Below are 18499 nucleotides of genomic sequence, written 5' to 3'. Positions count from 1 at the left end.
TAGGGATAACCTAACCCTGGAGAGGATTGTGAAACAAAACCCATTCAAAAATGTGAGGGAGATTCACAAAGAGTGGACTGCAGCTGGAGTCAGTGCTTCAAGAACCACCACGCACAGACGTATGCAAGACATGGGTTTCAGCTGTCGCATTCCTTGTGTCAAGCCACTCTTGAACAAGAGACAGCGTCAGAAGCGTCTTGACTGGACTGCTGCTGAGTGTTCCAAGGTTATGTTCTCTGATGAAAGTAAATTTTGCATTTCCTTTGGAAATCAAGGTCCCAGAGTCTGAAGGAAGAGAGGAGAGGCACATAATCCATGTTGCTTGAGGTCCAGTGTAAAGTTTCCACAGTCATTGATGGTTTGGGGTGCCATGTCATCTGCTGGTGTTGGTCCATTGTGTTTTCTGAGGTCCAAGGTCAACCCAGCCGTCTACCAGGAAGTTTTAGAGCACTTCATGCTTCCTGCTGCTGACCAACTTTATGGAGATGCAGATTTCATTTTCCAACAGGACTTGGCACCTGCACACACTGCCAAAGCTACCAGTACCTGGTTTAAGGACCATGGTATCCCTGTTCTTGATTGGCCAGCAAACTCGCCTGACCTTAACCCCATAGAAAACCTATGGGGTATTGTGAAGAGGAAGATGCAATACGCCAGACCCAACAATTCAGAAGAGCTGAAGGCCACTATCAGAGCAACATGGGCTCTCATAACACCTGAGCAGTGCCACAGACTGATCGACTCCATGCCACGCCGCATTGCTGCAGTAATCCAGGCCAAAGGAGCCCTACTAAATATTGAGTGCTGTACATGCTCATACGTTTCATGTTCATACTTTTCAGTTGGCCAACATTTCTAAAAATCTTTTTTTTTTGCATTGGTCTTAATTGATATTCTAATTTTCTGAGATACTGAATTTGGGACTTTCATTAGTTGTCAGTTTATAATCATCAAAATGAAAGGAAATAAACATTTGAAATATATCAGTCTGTGTGTAATGAATTAATCTAATATACAAGTTTCACTTTTTGAATGGTATTACTGAAATAAATCAACTTTTTCATAATATTCTAATTTTATGACCAGCACCTGTACTTCATCGAATACTCTTTCAAACCATTTTCATCATTTTAATTTCTGTATGTCATACATGCAGTTTTTAATGGCCTGATACCACATAAGTATTTACATACAAAGAATCATTTTTTAATAAAAAAAAAAATGCATCTAGAAAGTTAATGGAAAGTTAATTGATGTGTCATAAACAACCTTTTATTTGTCAATCAACTATATGCAAAAGATAAGAAAAATGCTCTAAAAAGCTTTACAGACCGTTTGCATGGATGTACTGTAGTAAGCCAAGGTGTACTTCCCGAAGTTCAACAGAAGTAGGAGCCCTTGCTTCAGGAAACCCCCAGCTGTAATGGTTTGATATGGCTTTGCTGAGCGCTTGTATCAGAAATCATCTTAACAATAGAAATAGTTTAGCTACTTGATATACTTTTATACTTCAAGCCATGTTAACAGAATGGTTTTGCTGCAAAGTTTCAGTTGTATTTTTTGTTACATTTAATAATTGCCTTATTTATAAAATTCAAGTACTAATAAGTACACAACATACACAATCTTAACTTTCTTAATCTCACATGTTTTAGTCCTGGTGTGTTTTTATGGTGCCATTTAGACTGGTTTGATCTGTCTCTAAGGTTTGTTCTGAAATAGGTGTCTGTGTTTGTGTCAGTGTGGGCATGTGTATTTGTGCTTAGCTGGGTATCAAAGCAGGGTCAAAGTGCAGTGTCCAGCTGGCCCTGTCCACAAAGGAAGGGATTGTTTCTATTTGTGTTCTATTTGTGCAAGCACTGATAACCAAAATCTCACTTGCACAAGTAGAGTACATGTCCCCATGAGGTTTTAAAACTGTTTTTCAGTAGTTCTCGAATAAGTGGTATGATAGTATTTGCATAAAAAAGCCCAGTTTTTACTCCTGTAAAAAAATCGTTATTAGGTACAGTAGGCAGAAGAGGGAAATGCAGAATGCCTGTACTATAATAAATGAGTGGGTGAATTTGTTGTGTAGGATGTGTAAAGCAGGCCTGCTTGGACTGTTCTAATCACAATGGAGATTAATTTGTGAAATATGCTTGTGCTGACAATAGTACTCCAATATACACAAAAACAAAAAGGTGTTAATGCGAATATGCCCAGTAGGAGCCAAAAGTAAATGAACACACACAATTGCCTTTTTGTACAATGAGAACCGCTGACTGCAACAATAGTGTTAGGCTATTTATTTATTTGACTTTTTTTCTTTTTTTTTTTAAGAGCTGGCAGTGCACAGCTTGTCCAGAACCTCCTCCCCTCTGTCACAGCGAATGAGAGACGCCTGCCTTACACCCACTAACCTGGAAAATATTTTCCACCTTTTCCATGAGTAGATTCTTCTCATTAGAGAATGAAAGGTGAACAGCACAGGAAAAGGACAGTTAGTACCTACTTAAATCACCCATATTTATAGCCACTGTAATTATTTTAATGAAACAGGTCTAATTTAGACATGTCATATTTATTAATATATTCTCTAGACAAACATGTAGCTATGACAACTGCATATGACTACAGCAAGAAACTACTATCCCTGCTTCTTTGGTCCAAAAACACACAATAAATTCATAAGCTTGAGGAAAATTGTAAATGCGCTGATTATAAAGTCTATGAAGAGAAAAATAGCTGTATTACAAAAAATCAAGACATTACAAGATTGTTTAGTAGATAATACTATTTTGAATTCTTCTGCATTACATTCCTCATGTCATGCAAAGTGAGGGAAAATGCAGGACAATAAAATAAAAATAATACAAAAGCACCCAGAATAAACAAGTTCTGCAGTATTATAAAGTACAGTCATAGTACTGATAAATCTGGAGATAAACCCTGAAATGCAGTTGTATAAAAAACAGCTTCAACTAACAAGATCTGTTTTTCAATGAATTATGCATAGAAACTTATCACACCATTAACTGATAATGAACAAGTGTTTTCTTTTCCAGTGCAGTTGAAGACAATGTTCTTGCTAATACTGTCAGGTAAAGTAGGTAAATGGTGTTTAAGGTCCATTACACATTAGTGCATCCAAATCTTCATATATCAGCATTTTACTATGTTCACATTGCTATATGAAATTTAGTTGCAAAAACTATTGCTAAAATTAGCAAATTGTAAAACCTACAGAAACACAAATAGATTTGTTCAATTTTTAAATACAACAAATACATTAAAAACTGTAAAGTGAGCAAACTAAAGGTGTGCTCACATTTGTGACCCTGGACCACAAAACCAGTCATGAGGGTCAATTTTTTTAAGGGTCAATTGAGAGTCATACATCATTGTTAAGATAGGAGGACAATATTTGGCCGAGATGCAGCTATTTCAAAATCTGGAATCTGAGGGTGCAAAAAAAAATCAAAATATTGAGAAAATCGCCTTTAAAGTTGTCCAAATTAAGTTCTTAGCAATGCATATTACTAATCAAAAATTAAGTTTTTATATTTTTAAGGTAGGAACTTTACAAAATATCTTAACGGAACATAATCTTTACTTAATATCCTAATGATTTTTGGCATAAAAGAAAAATTGATAATTTTGACCCATACAATGTATTATTGGCTTTTGCTACAAATATACCCGTGCTACTTCTGACTGGTTTTGTGGTCCATGGTCACATTTACTCTTCTTCTGCGAATTTTTGCTGGAGAAATCCAATCATTTCAATAGAAATCCACAAAGATTTCACAACGGTTTCGATTTGGTCACAGATTCTTGGTTTGAAAGTGACTTCTGTGGTTCATACATTGCTACACTATTGACAATAGACAAATTTAACTTTTTGCATCCAAAATGTAGCTGAAATTTCACCAGTGTGACTGCACCTTAAGAGTCTGTGCATAAGTGGTTTTGGCTGAAATGCAAAAATGTAATGCTTAGTGGTTTAGATAAATGAGGTCCTGTCTTGCAAGCTCTTTGTTAAAATTAAGATTTTCAGAACAATTACAAAACATTAAATTATTCAAATATACAATTTTTTTTTGTAATTATCCAAACTTCACTCACAAACTCACACACACAGAACACAGCCTCATCTACCCACAAATGCCGACAACAAAAATAATCTAGTATCACACTTGTCAAAAACACCTGATGTCCTGAGTATGTAGTGTTCTTAGTCAGTAGAGGCACTTAGGTTAATCCTAGCTTGATTTAGGCTTTGATGGTTTGGTTCATCTCTAGCGCATCCACAGCACAGTTCTTCGTGTTGGGCTTGGAGCCCAGAGCTTCAGCTTCTTCTAATGTAGAGGTGAGGGGCTGTCCCAGAGTTTCTGGCAGAAACATGGTCAGGATCCCGATGATGAAGGCCAGAATTCCCACAATGAGCTACAGAATAATAGAGAGCATAAGCTACCGTAGCACTGTTCTGTCCAGCAAATATATATCGTGTTGTATCATGATTCAGTTCTAGACCACACTGTACTAGACTGATTGAGTGCTGTTACATACCTGAGGCAGATAGACCCAGATGTCAGCAAGGTAAACACAGAAGGGAGCCAACACACTTCCCACCCGACATATCATACTACCACTGCCGACAGCCAGAGACCTGTTGGACCAGATATAGTGTCTGCTATTAAATCACTAGATAACATGCGTGTATGTAATGCTCTTCCAGTCAACTTCAGATATGCCCAATATAGAAATTGATGAAATAGGTTGTATCTAGATTTATATGTATTGGAATGTTATAAATATTGTCAAAGAAATTTAGCGGTACTGGATAAAAGTGAAGCAGACCACAGCAGAGAGACTGAAAATGAGTAACTTACTTTGGTGCAGTTTAATCAAGTCCAGTTATGATATTGTGTTGCAATCGCCACAGACTGTTTTTTAGCTTCAGACTGTTAATGTATCCAATTGGAGGATATCAAATGTATTTAAGCCAATTTTAGAACACATTGTTATCTTTATAATTTGTTTCCTAGCAAAAAAGTGTTTTTGCACAAGTTTGGTGTTTTCAGACTTGAACATCTGGTAGTATGTGATCCTCAGTCATTTAGTGTATGATGCCCAGTTTTTCTCTGTGTGCATTCACAAAGTCAGCAAGTGTATGACAACTATCATTTTAAAATCTGTCTAGATTTAAAAAAATTGTGTAGTGCATTCCAGTCTTAAGTGTGGATGGCTACATATAGAGTATTAGAATAAGACATACCTGATGATTGTTGGGTAAAGCTCACATGTGTACAAGTAAATCAGACCAAATGCAATGGCGATAGCGAATTTCCCTGTCATGCTCAGGACTATAGCCAATATCTCAATGTCCTGAAACAGAGAGAAAAACACAGAGTGAAACTATATTTACCAGCAACAATGTTTCAGCCATCAGCTGTTTGGAGAGTTTGCCAGTAGCAGGCCATAGTAGGGCTTCCTTAAATTCAGGATCAGACACAAGTCTAAACGTCCCCAAGACATGTCCCCTTTGACACCCTCTTAGAAGCCGCCAGCTGCCATATGTATAAACAGTCACTTAGATGACAGGTCTATTTATAGATTTTTGGAGCAACGATGGCTGTACTCACGCCACACTCGGCCATTTCAGTGTGTCAGCAGTGCAGCTATTAGTTATGAGGGATGAGGTGATCCTTATGGAATATAAACCTACTAATATTCTTCTTACCCTGTGCTTTCAATGACTTGCTGGTGACCAAGGCTGTTTGGTACGGTGGCCCAATAGTGCACAACACAACGAAATCTCAACAACACAAGGGAAACAAGCCGCAACAACAAAATTAGCACAACACAATGAAATTATTCCTATGCGTTGTGTTGTGGTGATTTAGTTGTGTTGTGTTGTGCACTACTGGGCCACCACAGTTTGGATTTATTTCATAAATTACATCCCTTCATTTCTTTGAAGTCATTCATACTGCTTCCTTTGATGACCTGTATTTTTAATCGGTGTATTAAGAGGGCTGTTGCTCCAAATACAGCATGTTGATATTCAGACCAACAGCACAATGTTGATTCATTTAGACAATTCAGTGAACAATAGAGCAATACTGAGTAACTTGAAGTCATATTAGAATTAATGTTTGCAGATCTCTGAGCAACACACATTTTTCTGAATGAATCAGTGGCTGTATCTGAATATGCATAGTTTCCTACATATAGCAGGCAGTAAGCAGTATGTGAAAATAGTATGTCCAAATTCACAAAATTTATAAAACAGTATCCAGATTAGCTACTTCTTTGGACTTCCTCTCCCATGGCCTCATGGTTTGTGAATGAAAGGGATTGATTAGAATCCTTTTTTTCTGGTTGCAAAGTAATTACTTATTCAAAACAAGTACTTACTAAGCGAGTATGAGAATTCAGATGCAGCCAGTGTTTGGAACAAAATGGTTGGGGGTTCAATGACTCGCTCATAAAGACAGTCACTTGCCTTCGCCTGCAACAATTATTTAAGAAGTTCATCTTTTCATACAAAATTATTGCAAGTTCTTGCAATAATAATGGCTAAAAGCAGTTAATTGTATTGATTCTGATTCAGTTAAGTGTAGGCATAGTATTTAGTGAAGAAGCATCTGAAACCTTTTCACCTTTTTAACCTTTCATCCAATAGCAAATTAACAACCTTGCTAAACTGACATACTGGGCTTGTGCGTACATGTATTACTCTCAAGAAGCCAAGGAGACACCTGCAGATCTATAATTCAAGAGGCTGCCATGGCACTGAGGAAACTGCCATTTATTTTAAGTTAAACTGAAATTTGGCACTGACCATGAGGGAAAGTAGTCTAGTCGACACTTAACACCAACTACAGCATATAGAAAACAGAGTGAAAAACATACTGACATGACTACCTTGCCTCACATATTCAAAAGATTTTGCATGTAAAAATAATTCACATTCCCAGATGGTTGAACACTGATCTTGTGACCCCAGCAATAACACCATATGGGTTTCTACATTGAAGCAATCTGTAACATACAGCTTGTTATTAATTATTAAACTCAGGCAAGACAAACTGGACAGTAGGTTTGACACACACAGTAAGGTTTGGGGCTTGTTGAGACCTGCACCACTGTGAATTTTTCCAATCACACAAGAAAAGGAACAGCAACAATATTGTTTTTGGCAGAACTTTATGTCCTTAGTAGCCTGTGTTCTTAAAAGTATTGTAATACCACAGATCCTACTAGGGAGTCACATGAGGTTCAACTCTATCTTTATCATGACACTTGCGTGTGTGTCTAGGGACCAGACATTAGGAATTAAACTAAAGAAAATTGAAGAACAGGGATATCTCATCTACACAAGCTTTTTCACTGCATTCCCATCCTCTAAATAGAAAAGATGGTGCTTTTAAAACCTTGTTGCTATACCAACACAGCTGCCAGTAATTTGTTGCAATAATTACATGGGTACTTTTGCTTGGTATATGAGGTGGGATGTGTATGCCGTAACCAGTCGCTTCACATACATACTTGTGTGTCTTCAAAATTTCAAAACCTAATCAAGAAGATGAAACGTATCTGTTTTATCTGTTTATCAAAAACAGGCTCTGATGCAAACAGCTGCCCCAGTTACCATGTGAAAAGCAAACATGTACACAAACACGTCCACTCTTTAGGGTTAATCATTCATTTTAGCAATCACTTAGTTCCTTCCAGAGGTAATGATAATGAAGCAATTTGATTCTACACCTGTCAAACCGATTTAAATTTACAAGTGTGCCCAGATTAATATTTTCCACAATTTGTTACGATTTGAAAGGCTAGTTTTTAAATTTTGTGGCTTTGCCATGAGAACTAAATACAATGCCCCTTTGTTGCTTCCTTGTTCCTTCCCTATGTATAAGAGGCTTTAAAGTCGGCATAAAATTTAAATGAATTCTGTTTTGTAAAAACATGTTCTACAGTAGGTATTAGTTTGAAAAATTAATCCATTTAATTTTTTTAATGTGATATTTAATTAAAATGTTATAACTGGACATTTAGTAAAAATTACTCAACTCTGGTGATGTTTGCAGGACTTCTGCAATCATTTAGTCTGCCTAAACTCAGTCCCTGAAATCTCACATTCACTTGCTTTTAATGTTGAGTACAACACCCACATCTAAATATCCAATCAACAAACGGTGATGAATAGAACCAAGACCCTGTCCTACTTTTTCCATAATCCATTAAACTTGGATTTACGTCATAATATGGAAGAACAGATCTAACGCTACTTCCATTTCATTGTAATTTTAACGGTGTAATGCTATATCGCAGTGTGTATATAGTATATAACATGGATTCACACAGACATGATCTCATACCTGGGGCACCACAATAATGAGCATGCAAGCTACTCCACCAAGCAGCAGAGCTGGGGCACATGTCTTCTTCCTGCCGACCCGATCCATTGCAATGCAGCCAATCAAGTATGACGGAACCTCAACAGCACCTAATAACAGTCAAATAACGGATAGTTAACTTAAGTGCTGTCAACTTATATACTACTGAAACTAAACAGCATATAGTTTAGCAGAAATGACCAAATTTCAGCAATGCAATACATAAGGCATCATACTAGATGTGTTTGCAGGTTTTTGTATCTCTTGGATTAGCAACTTATTTTTGCTTTTGTAAATAGTTTACCCCATTTTTTTATATTATTTTTACATTTAAATTTTTATTTTTTGCACAAACCACTCTTATACTTTTATGATGCGTTTCCATCATGCTTAAAAGCTACTTTCTCCATTCATTGTAAATGCATGGAAAAAACAAACAGTTCATTATTTTGAATTTGTCATCTTTAATGTAATGGAAAAAAGAAGTCATTCCGTTTTGGAACAACATGAATGAACAATGACAGATTTTTGGGGGGAGAGGAGGAGACCTGTTTCATTTAAAGATTCAAAACCTTGAGAATAAATGCTAGCACATACAAACATACACACATCAGTCCATTACCAGCCAGGAAGAGATTGATATACTGGTTTCCTCCAAGGTTGACAGACCCCAGGCTGAAGACATAGTATCCCAAGCTTCCAATGAACCAGATAGCCCAGCAGGTGGCGCTGCGACCAGCCAATTTCAAGCTTCCAAACATGTCCAGGATGCTTAGCCTCTTCTCGACTTGCATTGCTCTTCCATTGTCCTTCAACAGTGCTCCATCACAGTCATCCTTTAGCTCTGACACCTAAGGTCAGTGATAAATTTAAACAATACATAAGCCGTTAACAATACCACTTTTTCCCAAATAAATGACTTTCCAAAACTGTTCTTCTTATCTTTCAAATAAGCACTTAGTTAGAATATTATGATGTTTACAGTGTCTAACCGCATTTCACACTGATCCAAGTTTTGTAATTTCTCTGTGTGAAAAATATGTTCTTGCAAATGTTTGCAACTGATTTTTGACAGCAATTGCTTTGTGACAATTTTTTGTTTTGACAAGCTTCTTTTAATTTGCATTTCAATTTATGGTACTTCTTTAGTTTGCATGTCACTTTTATTTCCATTTCCCTTATTTGTGTGTTTAGTAAAGCTGTTTCATCAATCCAAGTATGGAACTACTAGTGTCTCATAGTCTAAACTCACGGTAGGAAAGCATATTCTGAAAAGGGTATAATTCATGGCAGGAACATAATTCCATATATTGTCAGTGTGAGTCTACCTTAAGGGTGGGTGGCAGGCCATTGAAGTAAGCCATAGTGTCCAGCAGCTCCTGGGCCTCCTTGTATCGGCCTTTAGCCATTAGGTAGAAGGGTGTTTCCGGAAACTTCCAGCAGTAGAGCAAGAACGGAGAAGTACTGAGGGTGAGGACGATCTGGTAGATCCACCAGACGCGAACAAGGTACCCCACTAGAGCCACTACCATGATGCCCACAGCAAAGGCTGCATGCACATGCATAGAGGTCCATGTGCGCACCTTAATTCCTGTAAACTCTGTCACATACACAAAGACTACAACCAGATACCCGCTTGACACCTGCCAACACACACACAGAGAAAGGGGTTATTAGAAATAAACAATGATTAAAATCAATGAGCAGAGAGGATTTTCTTTCCTGACAATTTTTTCTCTTTTCTTTCACTTTCCCCCCTGGGAAGTTCTTTAAACTTATTTTATCAAACACTGTGGTGAAATGCATTAGCAATCTACCCCCTTTGGCAATCGTAATCAGGCACAGCTAATCAGTAATCTGACATCTTTTTCAATATATTAGAAACCTTTTTCCCCATGCGGTTGATACTTTACATGATACATTTCTGCTTTGAGTAACTAAGTAAACTGATTTTTTTTTTTTTACTTTGTGGAAGTCGTTTATGATATTTTCTGACATTTAACTACAATTTACAGTTATAATGGGAAATGATTTTTGAAGTGTTAACTTGCTTGTATTTCAATTTAATTTGATTTTTTTTGCCAGTTTTCACCATATTTTTTATTCTTTCAGCTGTAGAAGTCTGAAGCTTCTCAGCTGTGATTAGCAGCTTTGATTTTACACTAAAAATGCAACAGCTAAAGAAGTAAAAGATGTGGGGTAAGTAAAATAAAGGAGAAAGACAGAATTTTTTTATCAAGCAGCTTTAAATAGCTACATCACCAGCCCTCAGACTGTAACTAACTGCAAAGTATTCACTTGAGACACATACAGCCTAATTAAGTATGTGCATGATTGGTCTAGAGATGGTCTAGGGCTGTCAAATCAATTAATCGCATCCAAAATAAAAGTTTGTGTTTACATGATATATGTGTGTAATGTGTCACGGTTCATAGAATCACTGTCTCATCCTTGCTTGTCTGTTGTGGTGTGTGGCGTGAGTGGGTGTGTCCAAACTCGTGATTACGGGCTGATCTGCCCCAGCTGTGGATCATTACTGGGGTTATTTAAGATCAGCTAGTTCCTCTCATTGTCAGATCCTCAGAGGTTCTCTGTGTTCCAGTTCTACCACTCGTTCTGTTTCCTGGTGTGTTCCGGCCTCTGTCCTGGCTTCGGAGGATTCAACAGCTGGACTTGGCTGCCCATTGTTTTTCATTGGTTTCGTCCCTGCGCTCGTTTTCCATCCACGCTGTGCATGAGCTCTGTCCCGTCTAGTGACTTTGTTTGTTCTCTCAATAAACTGTTGTATATCTGCAATTGAATCCTTTATCTTGATTTCATAACAGAAGGATCTGACCAACAATGGATTCAGCGGAAGCTCTAACCATTCAAGGATGCCTCGAAAACAGCAACGCGCGATTGGATCGTCAGGATGAGCAGTTGCTTGCGACTGGACGAGCCGTGCAAGCGTTAATGGCACAGGTGTCTGAGCTCACCACTCAACTTCAACAACTGAGGATGCCTGCTGCGCCACTCCCACCGCCTGCTCCCCCGGTTCCTCTTAACCACAAACTTTCGCCACAGAGGAGTCCAAGGTGGCATTAGTTCTCACCCTGCTGTCTGGGAAGGTGGCTTTATGGGGAACGGCGGTGTGGGAGAATCATCATTCCTGCTGTTCCTCGTTCCACACACTTTCTGGAGAGATGAAGAGGGTCTTCGATTGCGCGATAGTTGGGCACGAAGCAGCGCGCAGGCTGGACGATCTCCGTCAGGGTGAAAGATCTGTCTCGGATTTCTCCATCGAGTTCCGAACCCGAACATGTTCCTGCATGGGTTGGCTGACCGGGTCCAGAGGGAGATATTCATCATGGAGTTGCCTACCAGCTTGGATGGACTGATTGACTTAGCTCTCCGTGTAGATTCACGGTTACAGCAACATGACCAAGGAGCTCATCATCAGCTGTTGCCAGTATTTCCTGATTATTCCCCTGTCGAGTCAGGACGTACGGTCAACCACTTGTCCGACAGCGAACCCATGCAGGTTGGTAGAGCTTGGCTGTACTGTGGTGCGTCGGGGCACTTCCTTGCAGAAAAAGCACAAGCCCGGCAGTAGAATTGAGGTTACTGTCGGGTGGAGTATCGTTGAACGAATCCTCAACCACCGCGCTCCTCCCGGTAAGACTGCAATGGGCTGCCGGAAGACATGACGGCACAGCTTTGCTGGATTCGGGGGCAGAAGGTAACCTTATGGACCAAACTCTGGCGCACCGGCTCCATATTCCCACAACCTCGCTTCGTCACAAGATCTCTGTCAGTGCACTTAACGGACAATCACTTCCCAACATCACTCACTCCACTATACCAGTTACACTCGTCACGTCAGGTAATCATACAGAGACTATTGAGTTTTTATTGACTGGCTCACCTATGGCCCCAGTGGTGCTGGGCCATCCCTGGCTCGTCTGACACAACCCTAGAGTGAATTGGGGCCAGAGTTCCATCTCTGCGTGGAGCGAGAACTGTTATGCTTCTAGTTTTGTGTCTGCTTGTTCTCCTGTGTCTTGTGTTTCGTTGCAGGATGAGGCGTTAAATCTGTCAAACGTACCCGAGGAGTATCTCGACCTGAAGGAAGTGTTCAGTAAGTCCAGGGCCGCTTCTCTTCCTCCACATCGTCCCTATGACTGTGCCATAGATCTAGTTCCAGGTACGTCTCTGCCTATGGGCAGGTTATACTCTCTTTCGGTTCCTGAAAGGGAGGCCATGGAGAAATATTTTTCTGATTCTCTAGCAGCCGGGATCATTCGCCCTTCTTCTTCTACAGTGGGGGCAGGTTTTTTCTTTGTCGCGAAGAAGGATGGCTTTCTGCGACCTTGTATTGAGTACCAGGGCTTGAACAACATCACGGTAAAGAATACTTATCCTTTGCCGTTGATGTCTTCTGCGTTCGAGAGGTTGCGGGGAGCATCCATCTTCACCAAATTAGATTTACGTAACGCCTATCATTTGGTTCGCATAAGGGAGGGGGATGAGTGGAAGACTGCCTTTAATACTCCCTGGGGGCACTTTGAGTATCGGGTCATGCCGTTTGGGCTGTCCAACTGTCCCGCAGTTTTCCAAGCACTCGTCAATGATGTGCTGAGAGACATGGTAGATCAGTTCATATATGTTTACCTGGATGACATATTGATTTTTTTCTTCGTCTCTCCAGGAACATGTGCAGCACATCAGGCGAGTGCTCCAGAGGCTGCTTGAGAATGGGCTTTTTGTCAAGGCAGAGAAGTGCGCGATTCATGCACAGTCGGTTCCCTTTTTAGGGCACATTTTCTCGGTTGAGGGAGTTCGCATGGACCCCGATAAGGTTAAGGTTGTGGTGGATTGGCCAATCCCTGATTCCCGTAAGGCCCTGCAGAGGTTTCTGGGGTTTTCCAGTTTCTACCTACGTTTCATTCGTAATTTCAGCCAACTAGTCGCTCCTCTGACGGCCTTGACCTCCCCCAAGACGACGTTTAGGTGGTCCAGTACAGCTGAGGCTGCATTTGCCAAATTGAAACGCCACTTCGTTTCGGCGCCCATTCTGATCGCCCCTGATCCCACACGTCAGTTTGTGGAGGAGGTCGACACGTCAGAGGTGGGGGTAGACGCAGTGCTGTCCCAGCGGGCTTCCTCGGACGATAAAGTGCATCCCTGCGCTTTTTTCTCCCATCGATTATCCTCTGCAGAACATAACCACGACATTGGTAACAGAGAGTTGTTAGCGGTGAAGTTAGCATTGGAGGAATGGCGTCACTGGTTAGAGGGGTCGGGGGTACCTTTTGTCATCTGGACCGATCATTAGAACTTAGAATACATCAAATCCGCTAAACGCCTCAACTCCAGGCAGGCTCGGTGGGCACTTTTTTTCGGTCGTTTTGATTTGAGTGCATACTACCTGAGAGACTCTTTGTCTCTACGCTCACTTAGGAGATCGATTCGAAGGTTCGCACAACCTTAGAGGGGATAACGCCTCCGCCTGGGTGCCCACCGAACCGGTTATTTGTGCCAGAGAGGTTACGGTCCGACATTATTCGGTGGGGTCATGGTTCCAATGTGGCTTGGCATTCAGGAATTGGGTGCACTAGGTTTCTAATTAAACAACGATTCTGGTGGCCCGCCATGGCTCGCAACATTCGGGATTTTGTTTTGGCCTGCTCAGTCTGTGCTCGTGGTAAGACTTCCAATCGAACCCCAGAGGGGTTACTTCAACCGCTGTCTGTCCCTTAGAGACCCTGGTCCCACATTGCGTTAGATTTAGCAGAATCCCACTTCCTGGTGTCAACAACTCACGTGGGTTGAGTACGCACAAAACTCGTTACCAGTGTCGTCCACGGGTCTCTCACCGTTTCAGTGTACTCTAGGGTACCAGCCACTTATCTTTCCTAGTCTGAGTCACGGTTCCCTCTGCCCACGCGTTCGTCCAGAGGTACCGTCGCACCTGGAGAAGAGGGTAGGAGTAGGAGCGCGCACTAAGGCTCAGGCCGATCGCCACCGGTCGAAGCCTCCCGTATACGTCGTTGGTCAAAAAGTGTGGCTTTCTTTATGGTTATGTTCTGGGCAAGAACTCCCTGCGCATCCATGCAGCCTAGCATGAATGAGAGCAGGGAGATCAGTGATAACCTAGGTTAAACAGAACATAACCAACAAAAGTATTGCAGATATTGTTAAAGTTCAGTAATTTTATGTACACATTTTAGAATTGGTCTGATTCAAAAGAGAATCAGAAGGCTGGATCCTGACTGACAGAGGAGGAGTTGGGGATGGAGGAGGGTAATTAGCTATTGAGCAATGCGAAAACTGCTGATAATACTGACAACCTTATATGTGGATGCTTAGATAGGTAGATGGGGATCAGCTGAGAGTCAGCTGATGCGAGCTTGACTAACGTGACCTACCAGAACTAACGCTACGCTTGATTTCCAGTTATTTGCGGATTTATCATCTTTAAGTGGATTGTGCATAGGCATGGCTCCTCAGTGCAGATGAATCTAATGATTTTAGGAGAATGTGTGGCTGTTAGTCACCACACCAGTGTGGATACTGTACTTAAGAATCAAAGATTCTATGTCTTGGAAGTATGACCCAAGAATTTTCACTGGATATGTCTGCCACTTTAGTTCTGACCAGCTGAGGGGGAAAAAAATGCATTACAATAAATTGCGCTACCAATGGTAATTAAATCGATCGCTTGGCTCATATCACATCAAACTGAGCAAATTATTATTATTGTTATACTTTGTTCTCAAATTGTTAATGTTAACAACATCAGCGTTGCATGACTATGAGAATATAGTGTGTATTAGCGTTTCCTGTAGATTTTAATTTCTGTACAGTCTAATCTCTAATTGTCATACCATTCGAATTTCATATGAAGAAATTTTTCTTTTAACCCCAAAAGCAAATTAATGTTCCTTAGAAATACAAATCTCTTCGAAATACACATTTTGTGTAATCCCAGGTATCGGTAATCAGATGAACATTTAAAACTGGAATATAATCTCATTTCAGTCACTTACATGTTTCATTAAAACAAAATCCTTTCTGGATTACAATCTGCCATCAAAATGATCAGTTTAATTATTCCAGATGCTGTGTGAAAAGGCTATAAATCATCCACCACCTGCAGCATCCTCACATGCGATATAGCCTACTAGCCGGGACTCCTTCTTTATGTTTACAGACGTGACGTAATGATGCAAAGAAGAACCGCAGCATGCTTGAATTTCCCTGCAAAAACCTACCAGTACCACTCAAATCAGAAAACATTACCATTTTGAATCGTACTAAGGTAAGGAGATAGTTTTGAACACTGGTTGGTTATGTACTTGCTCAAAAATGGATAATTTTTAACCAAAAATATTACGGACTCCAGCTTTAAGAATAATATATGCAATGTATATTTATATATAATATAAATCATCTATAAATATGAATAAATATATATGTAAATATTTCTTAAATATATACATTTATGTTTGTGTATTTACCATACACATATAAATGCACATATCAAACACAAGCTTTTATTTTGGATGCAATTAATCGTGATTAATTCATTTGACAGCTCTAAAATATTTAGAATACAGACCAATCCACTTACTGTTGCAAGAAGGAATCGCATCAACACAAAGAGGTAGTAGTTCCCTGTGAATGCAACAGTGACCCCAAAAATAAACTGGCATAAACTGGTAGCCATCAAAATGGGACGCCTGCCAATTCTGGAAAAAGTAAAAGCAAAAATGTACACATTATAATTGTTTTCAATTACCTACAGAAACATGTATGTAGCCATAGACAAATAGCTTTTGGTTTATAAACTTTATATTAATTTCAACTGAAGCATGAAAAGAGACTGGTTGTATCATTCAGTCAATTGCCAGTTCATGGTAGAACGATTCACTATTTACAAGTTGATATTTATGTGTGAACAGCTGTTTAAGGACAAACAGGGTAGCAAACCAATGGACTTTTTTTTGCATGCAAATAGCTCACTTATGTACACCAGCATGACTTCACCTTTGACCATTCTATTTGATTCCATTCCTGCGTATTCATTTAATTGTTAAATCAGTAATATGGATAAACATTCCCAGAACATTCTTCTACTGTTATACAACCATGACCGATCTGATGATAAACATATACAAATACACAGTAGTAGCTCCAGTTCTCTGCCATCTAGAATGGAAATTAACAGTCATTCTGTCTTCATGGAATGTGAACCTGTGATATCCTGTTTATGTGCCTCCATGCAGTGTCTGCATTCTCACATCTTGTGTAGTTCTCTCAGTGCTCTTAGTTATCTTGTTGCAGAATCAAATATTTGCCAGTTGTAAGCCATCTTGCCATATTAAATGTTCAGGTATAATGTGGCCACAGCATATAGAGTTATCACACTCCATAATCATAATTTATGTGCATCGATCTGTCAACAACTACTGTGTAATAATTCCTTGACAATCCATTTTTGGACTTAACTGAATAAATCCCCTTAATTAGTTGCCTAATCATGCTGTTGTATAACAAATAGGCCTAATGCTTTTTTGTCCTAAATAACTGATCAATCCTGTTTGTGCTGACCATTATATGTTCTTGCAAGCCTATTTCAACCCCTAGGGTAACTTTTATTCACTGAATTTATACCATATTAAACTATTAAATTTTCACTGATGAAAGTATCTGTTCTTTTGTTCATTGATTTATCTGAATACATTTGAGATGTTTTATATGCAATTAAGTGATTGTTGTGAAGACAAATACAACAGAAAATGTACCTGTCTGCGACGTCCCCAAACACCAATGCTCCAATCAAAACTCCCAGCATAAAAGTTGGCTGTGTAAGCTTGGCCAACCATTCCTTCTCACACACCAGGTCCCAGTCTGTAACGATACTCTGCTCAACCTCGCTGTGATCATAGACAAAGCCACCACATGACTCCACAGTCTTGTTTCCAAAAAACTCATATTGAAAATTGATGGCATCAAGCCGCAGTGCTTTTAAACAAGGACTAAGTTCCCACTGGTCTCCTCCAGTTGTCCGTACAACCACTGGTCCATCACCTGGCTTGTAGTGAGTCCATATATCTGCCAGCGACGTCGATGAGTAATTCCTATATAGAACATCTGTGATATTTGAAGGAGTGCCACAAAGAAATTTAGGTGTTTCAACTAAAAAAACTGAGGCCAGGTAATGTATTCCACAAGAGATGACCTGGAAAATAGCAGCAAAGTAAAGACATGCCTGAAACCTGAAGGGAAAGAAGGATCAAATGGGAGTTAAATTATTGACAGAAAAGCACACATCATCGAATATCAATTTTTAAGTAAAATATTCATTGATGTCTGTAAAGCAGGTCAAACAATAATTATAAGAAGGACTAATATTTTGCAAATATTGGCATGCAGGCAATTGAAGTCTGTATAAATTTTTACATTGTAGTGTCAGTGAATGTTACAGTCTTCCAGAATATTTACAGTTGTGATATCCTGTTTAAAATATTGTGCAAGATTTTTCGTAAAAATAGCCTATATGTTACCTTCTCCGTAAGACAATGCATAACTTTTTTAATTTTACTTCTAAAACATTTTTTTTTTTAACTTGGCAATCTTTTTTAAATAAGGTAACCTTCAGTTTTTTGTTAACTTAACATTACTAACATTTTTTTTTTTTTTTTTTTTTTACATTTTTACAGGATTGGATAGGCTGTTCTTTTACATCATGTTTCTAATAAATTTACATCAAGAGCGCATGCGAGCTATTTATTTATATATTTATCAAAGGCTACCAACATAATGAGAAATCTCCATCATTCATGCGATAACGATGACACTTAGTAAATATTAACAGTTTTGATGTGATCGCCATAAAACACTTTTCAGGAACAAATGGGTACCTTTTAAAGTGTCCAAGTTGGTCGAATAGTCGCTCCACGCCGGTGGTCATTTTCAGCTCGTGCAGGATCCTGAAGAGTGTGAAGCACTCTTAGTTGGCTCTTGCCAATTTGTACAGGTTTGCTATCATGGATCTTAGTAGGAGGGGCTGTTTCGGTTGGGAACTTTCCACTCCAAGGCAAGCAACGATTAAAACCAAAAAGTTC

General features: G+C 39.5%; 1 protein-coding gene across 1 annotated transcript; it reads right to left on the bottom strand.

The window, feature by feature from the left end:
• Window positions 1-2545: 2545 nt before the first annotated feature.
• Window positions 2546-18345, bottom strand: slc22a16 (solute carrier family 22 member 16; the record flags this gene model as incomplete). The annotated part of the gene is made up of 9 exons (XM_079375014.1): window positions 2546-4428; window positions 4552-4651; window positions 5261-5370; window positions 8373-8500; window positions 9013-9241; window positions 9719-10033; window positions 16003-16120; window positions 17177-17650; window positions 18296-18345. 9 exons carry the CDS (start codon window positions 18343-18345, stop codon window positions 4255-4257), a joined length of 1698 nt encoding a protein of 565 aa, XP_079231140.1. The 3' UTR covers window positions 2546-4254.
• Window positions 18346-18499: the final 154 nt, after the last annotated feature.

This window comes from Barbus barbus, assembly GCF_936440315.1.
Source record: "Barbus barbus genome assembly, chromosome: 24".
In the NCBI taxonomy this organism is placed as follows: Eukaryota; Metazoa; Chordata; class Actinopteri; order Cypriniformes; family Cyprinidae; genus Barbus; species Barbus barbus.
Note: the sequence above shows the minus strand (reverse complement) of the source record. Positions and strands in the feature narration are given on the sequence as shown.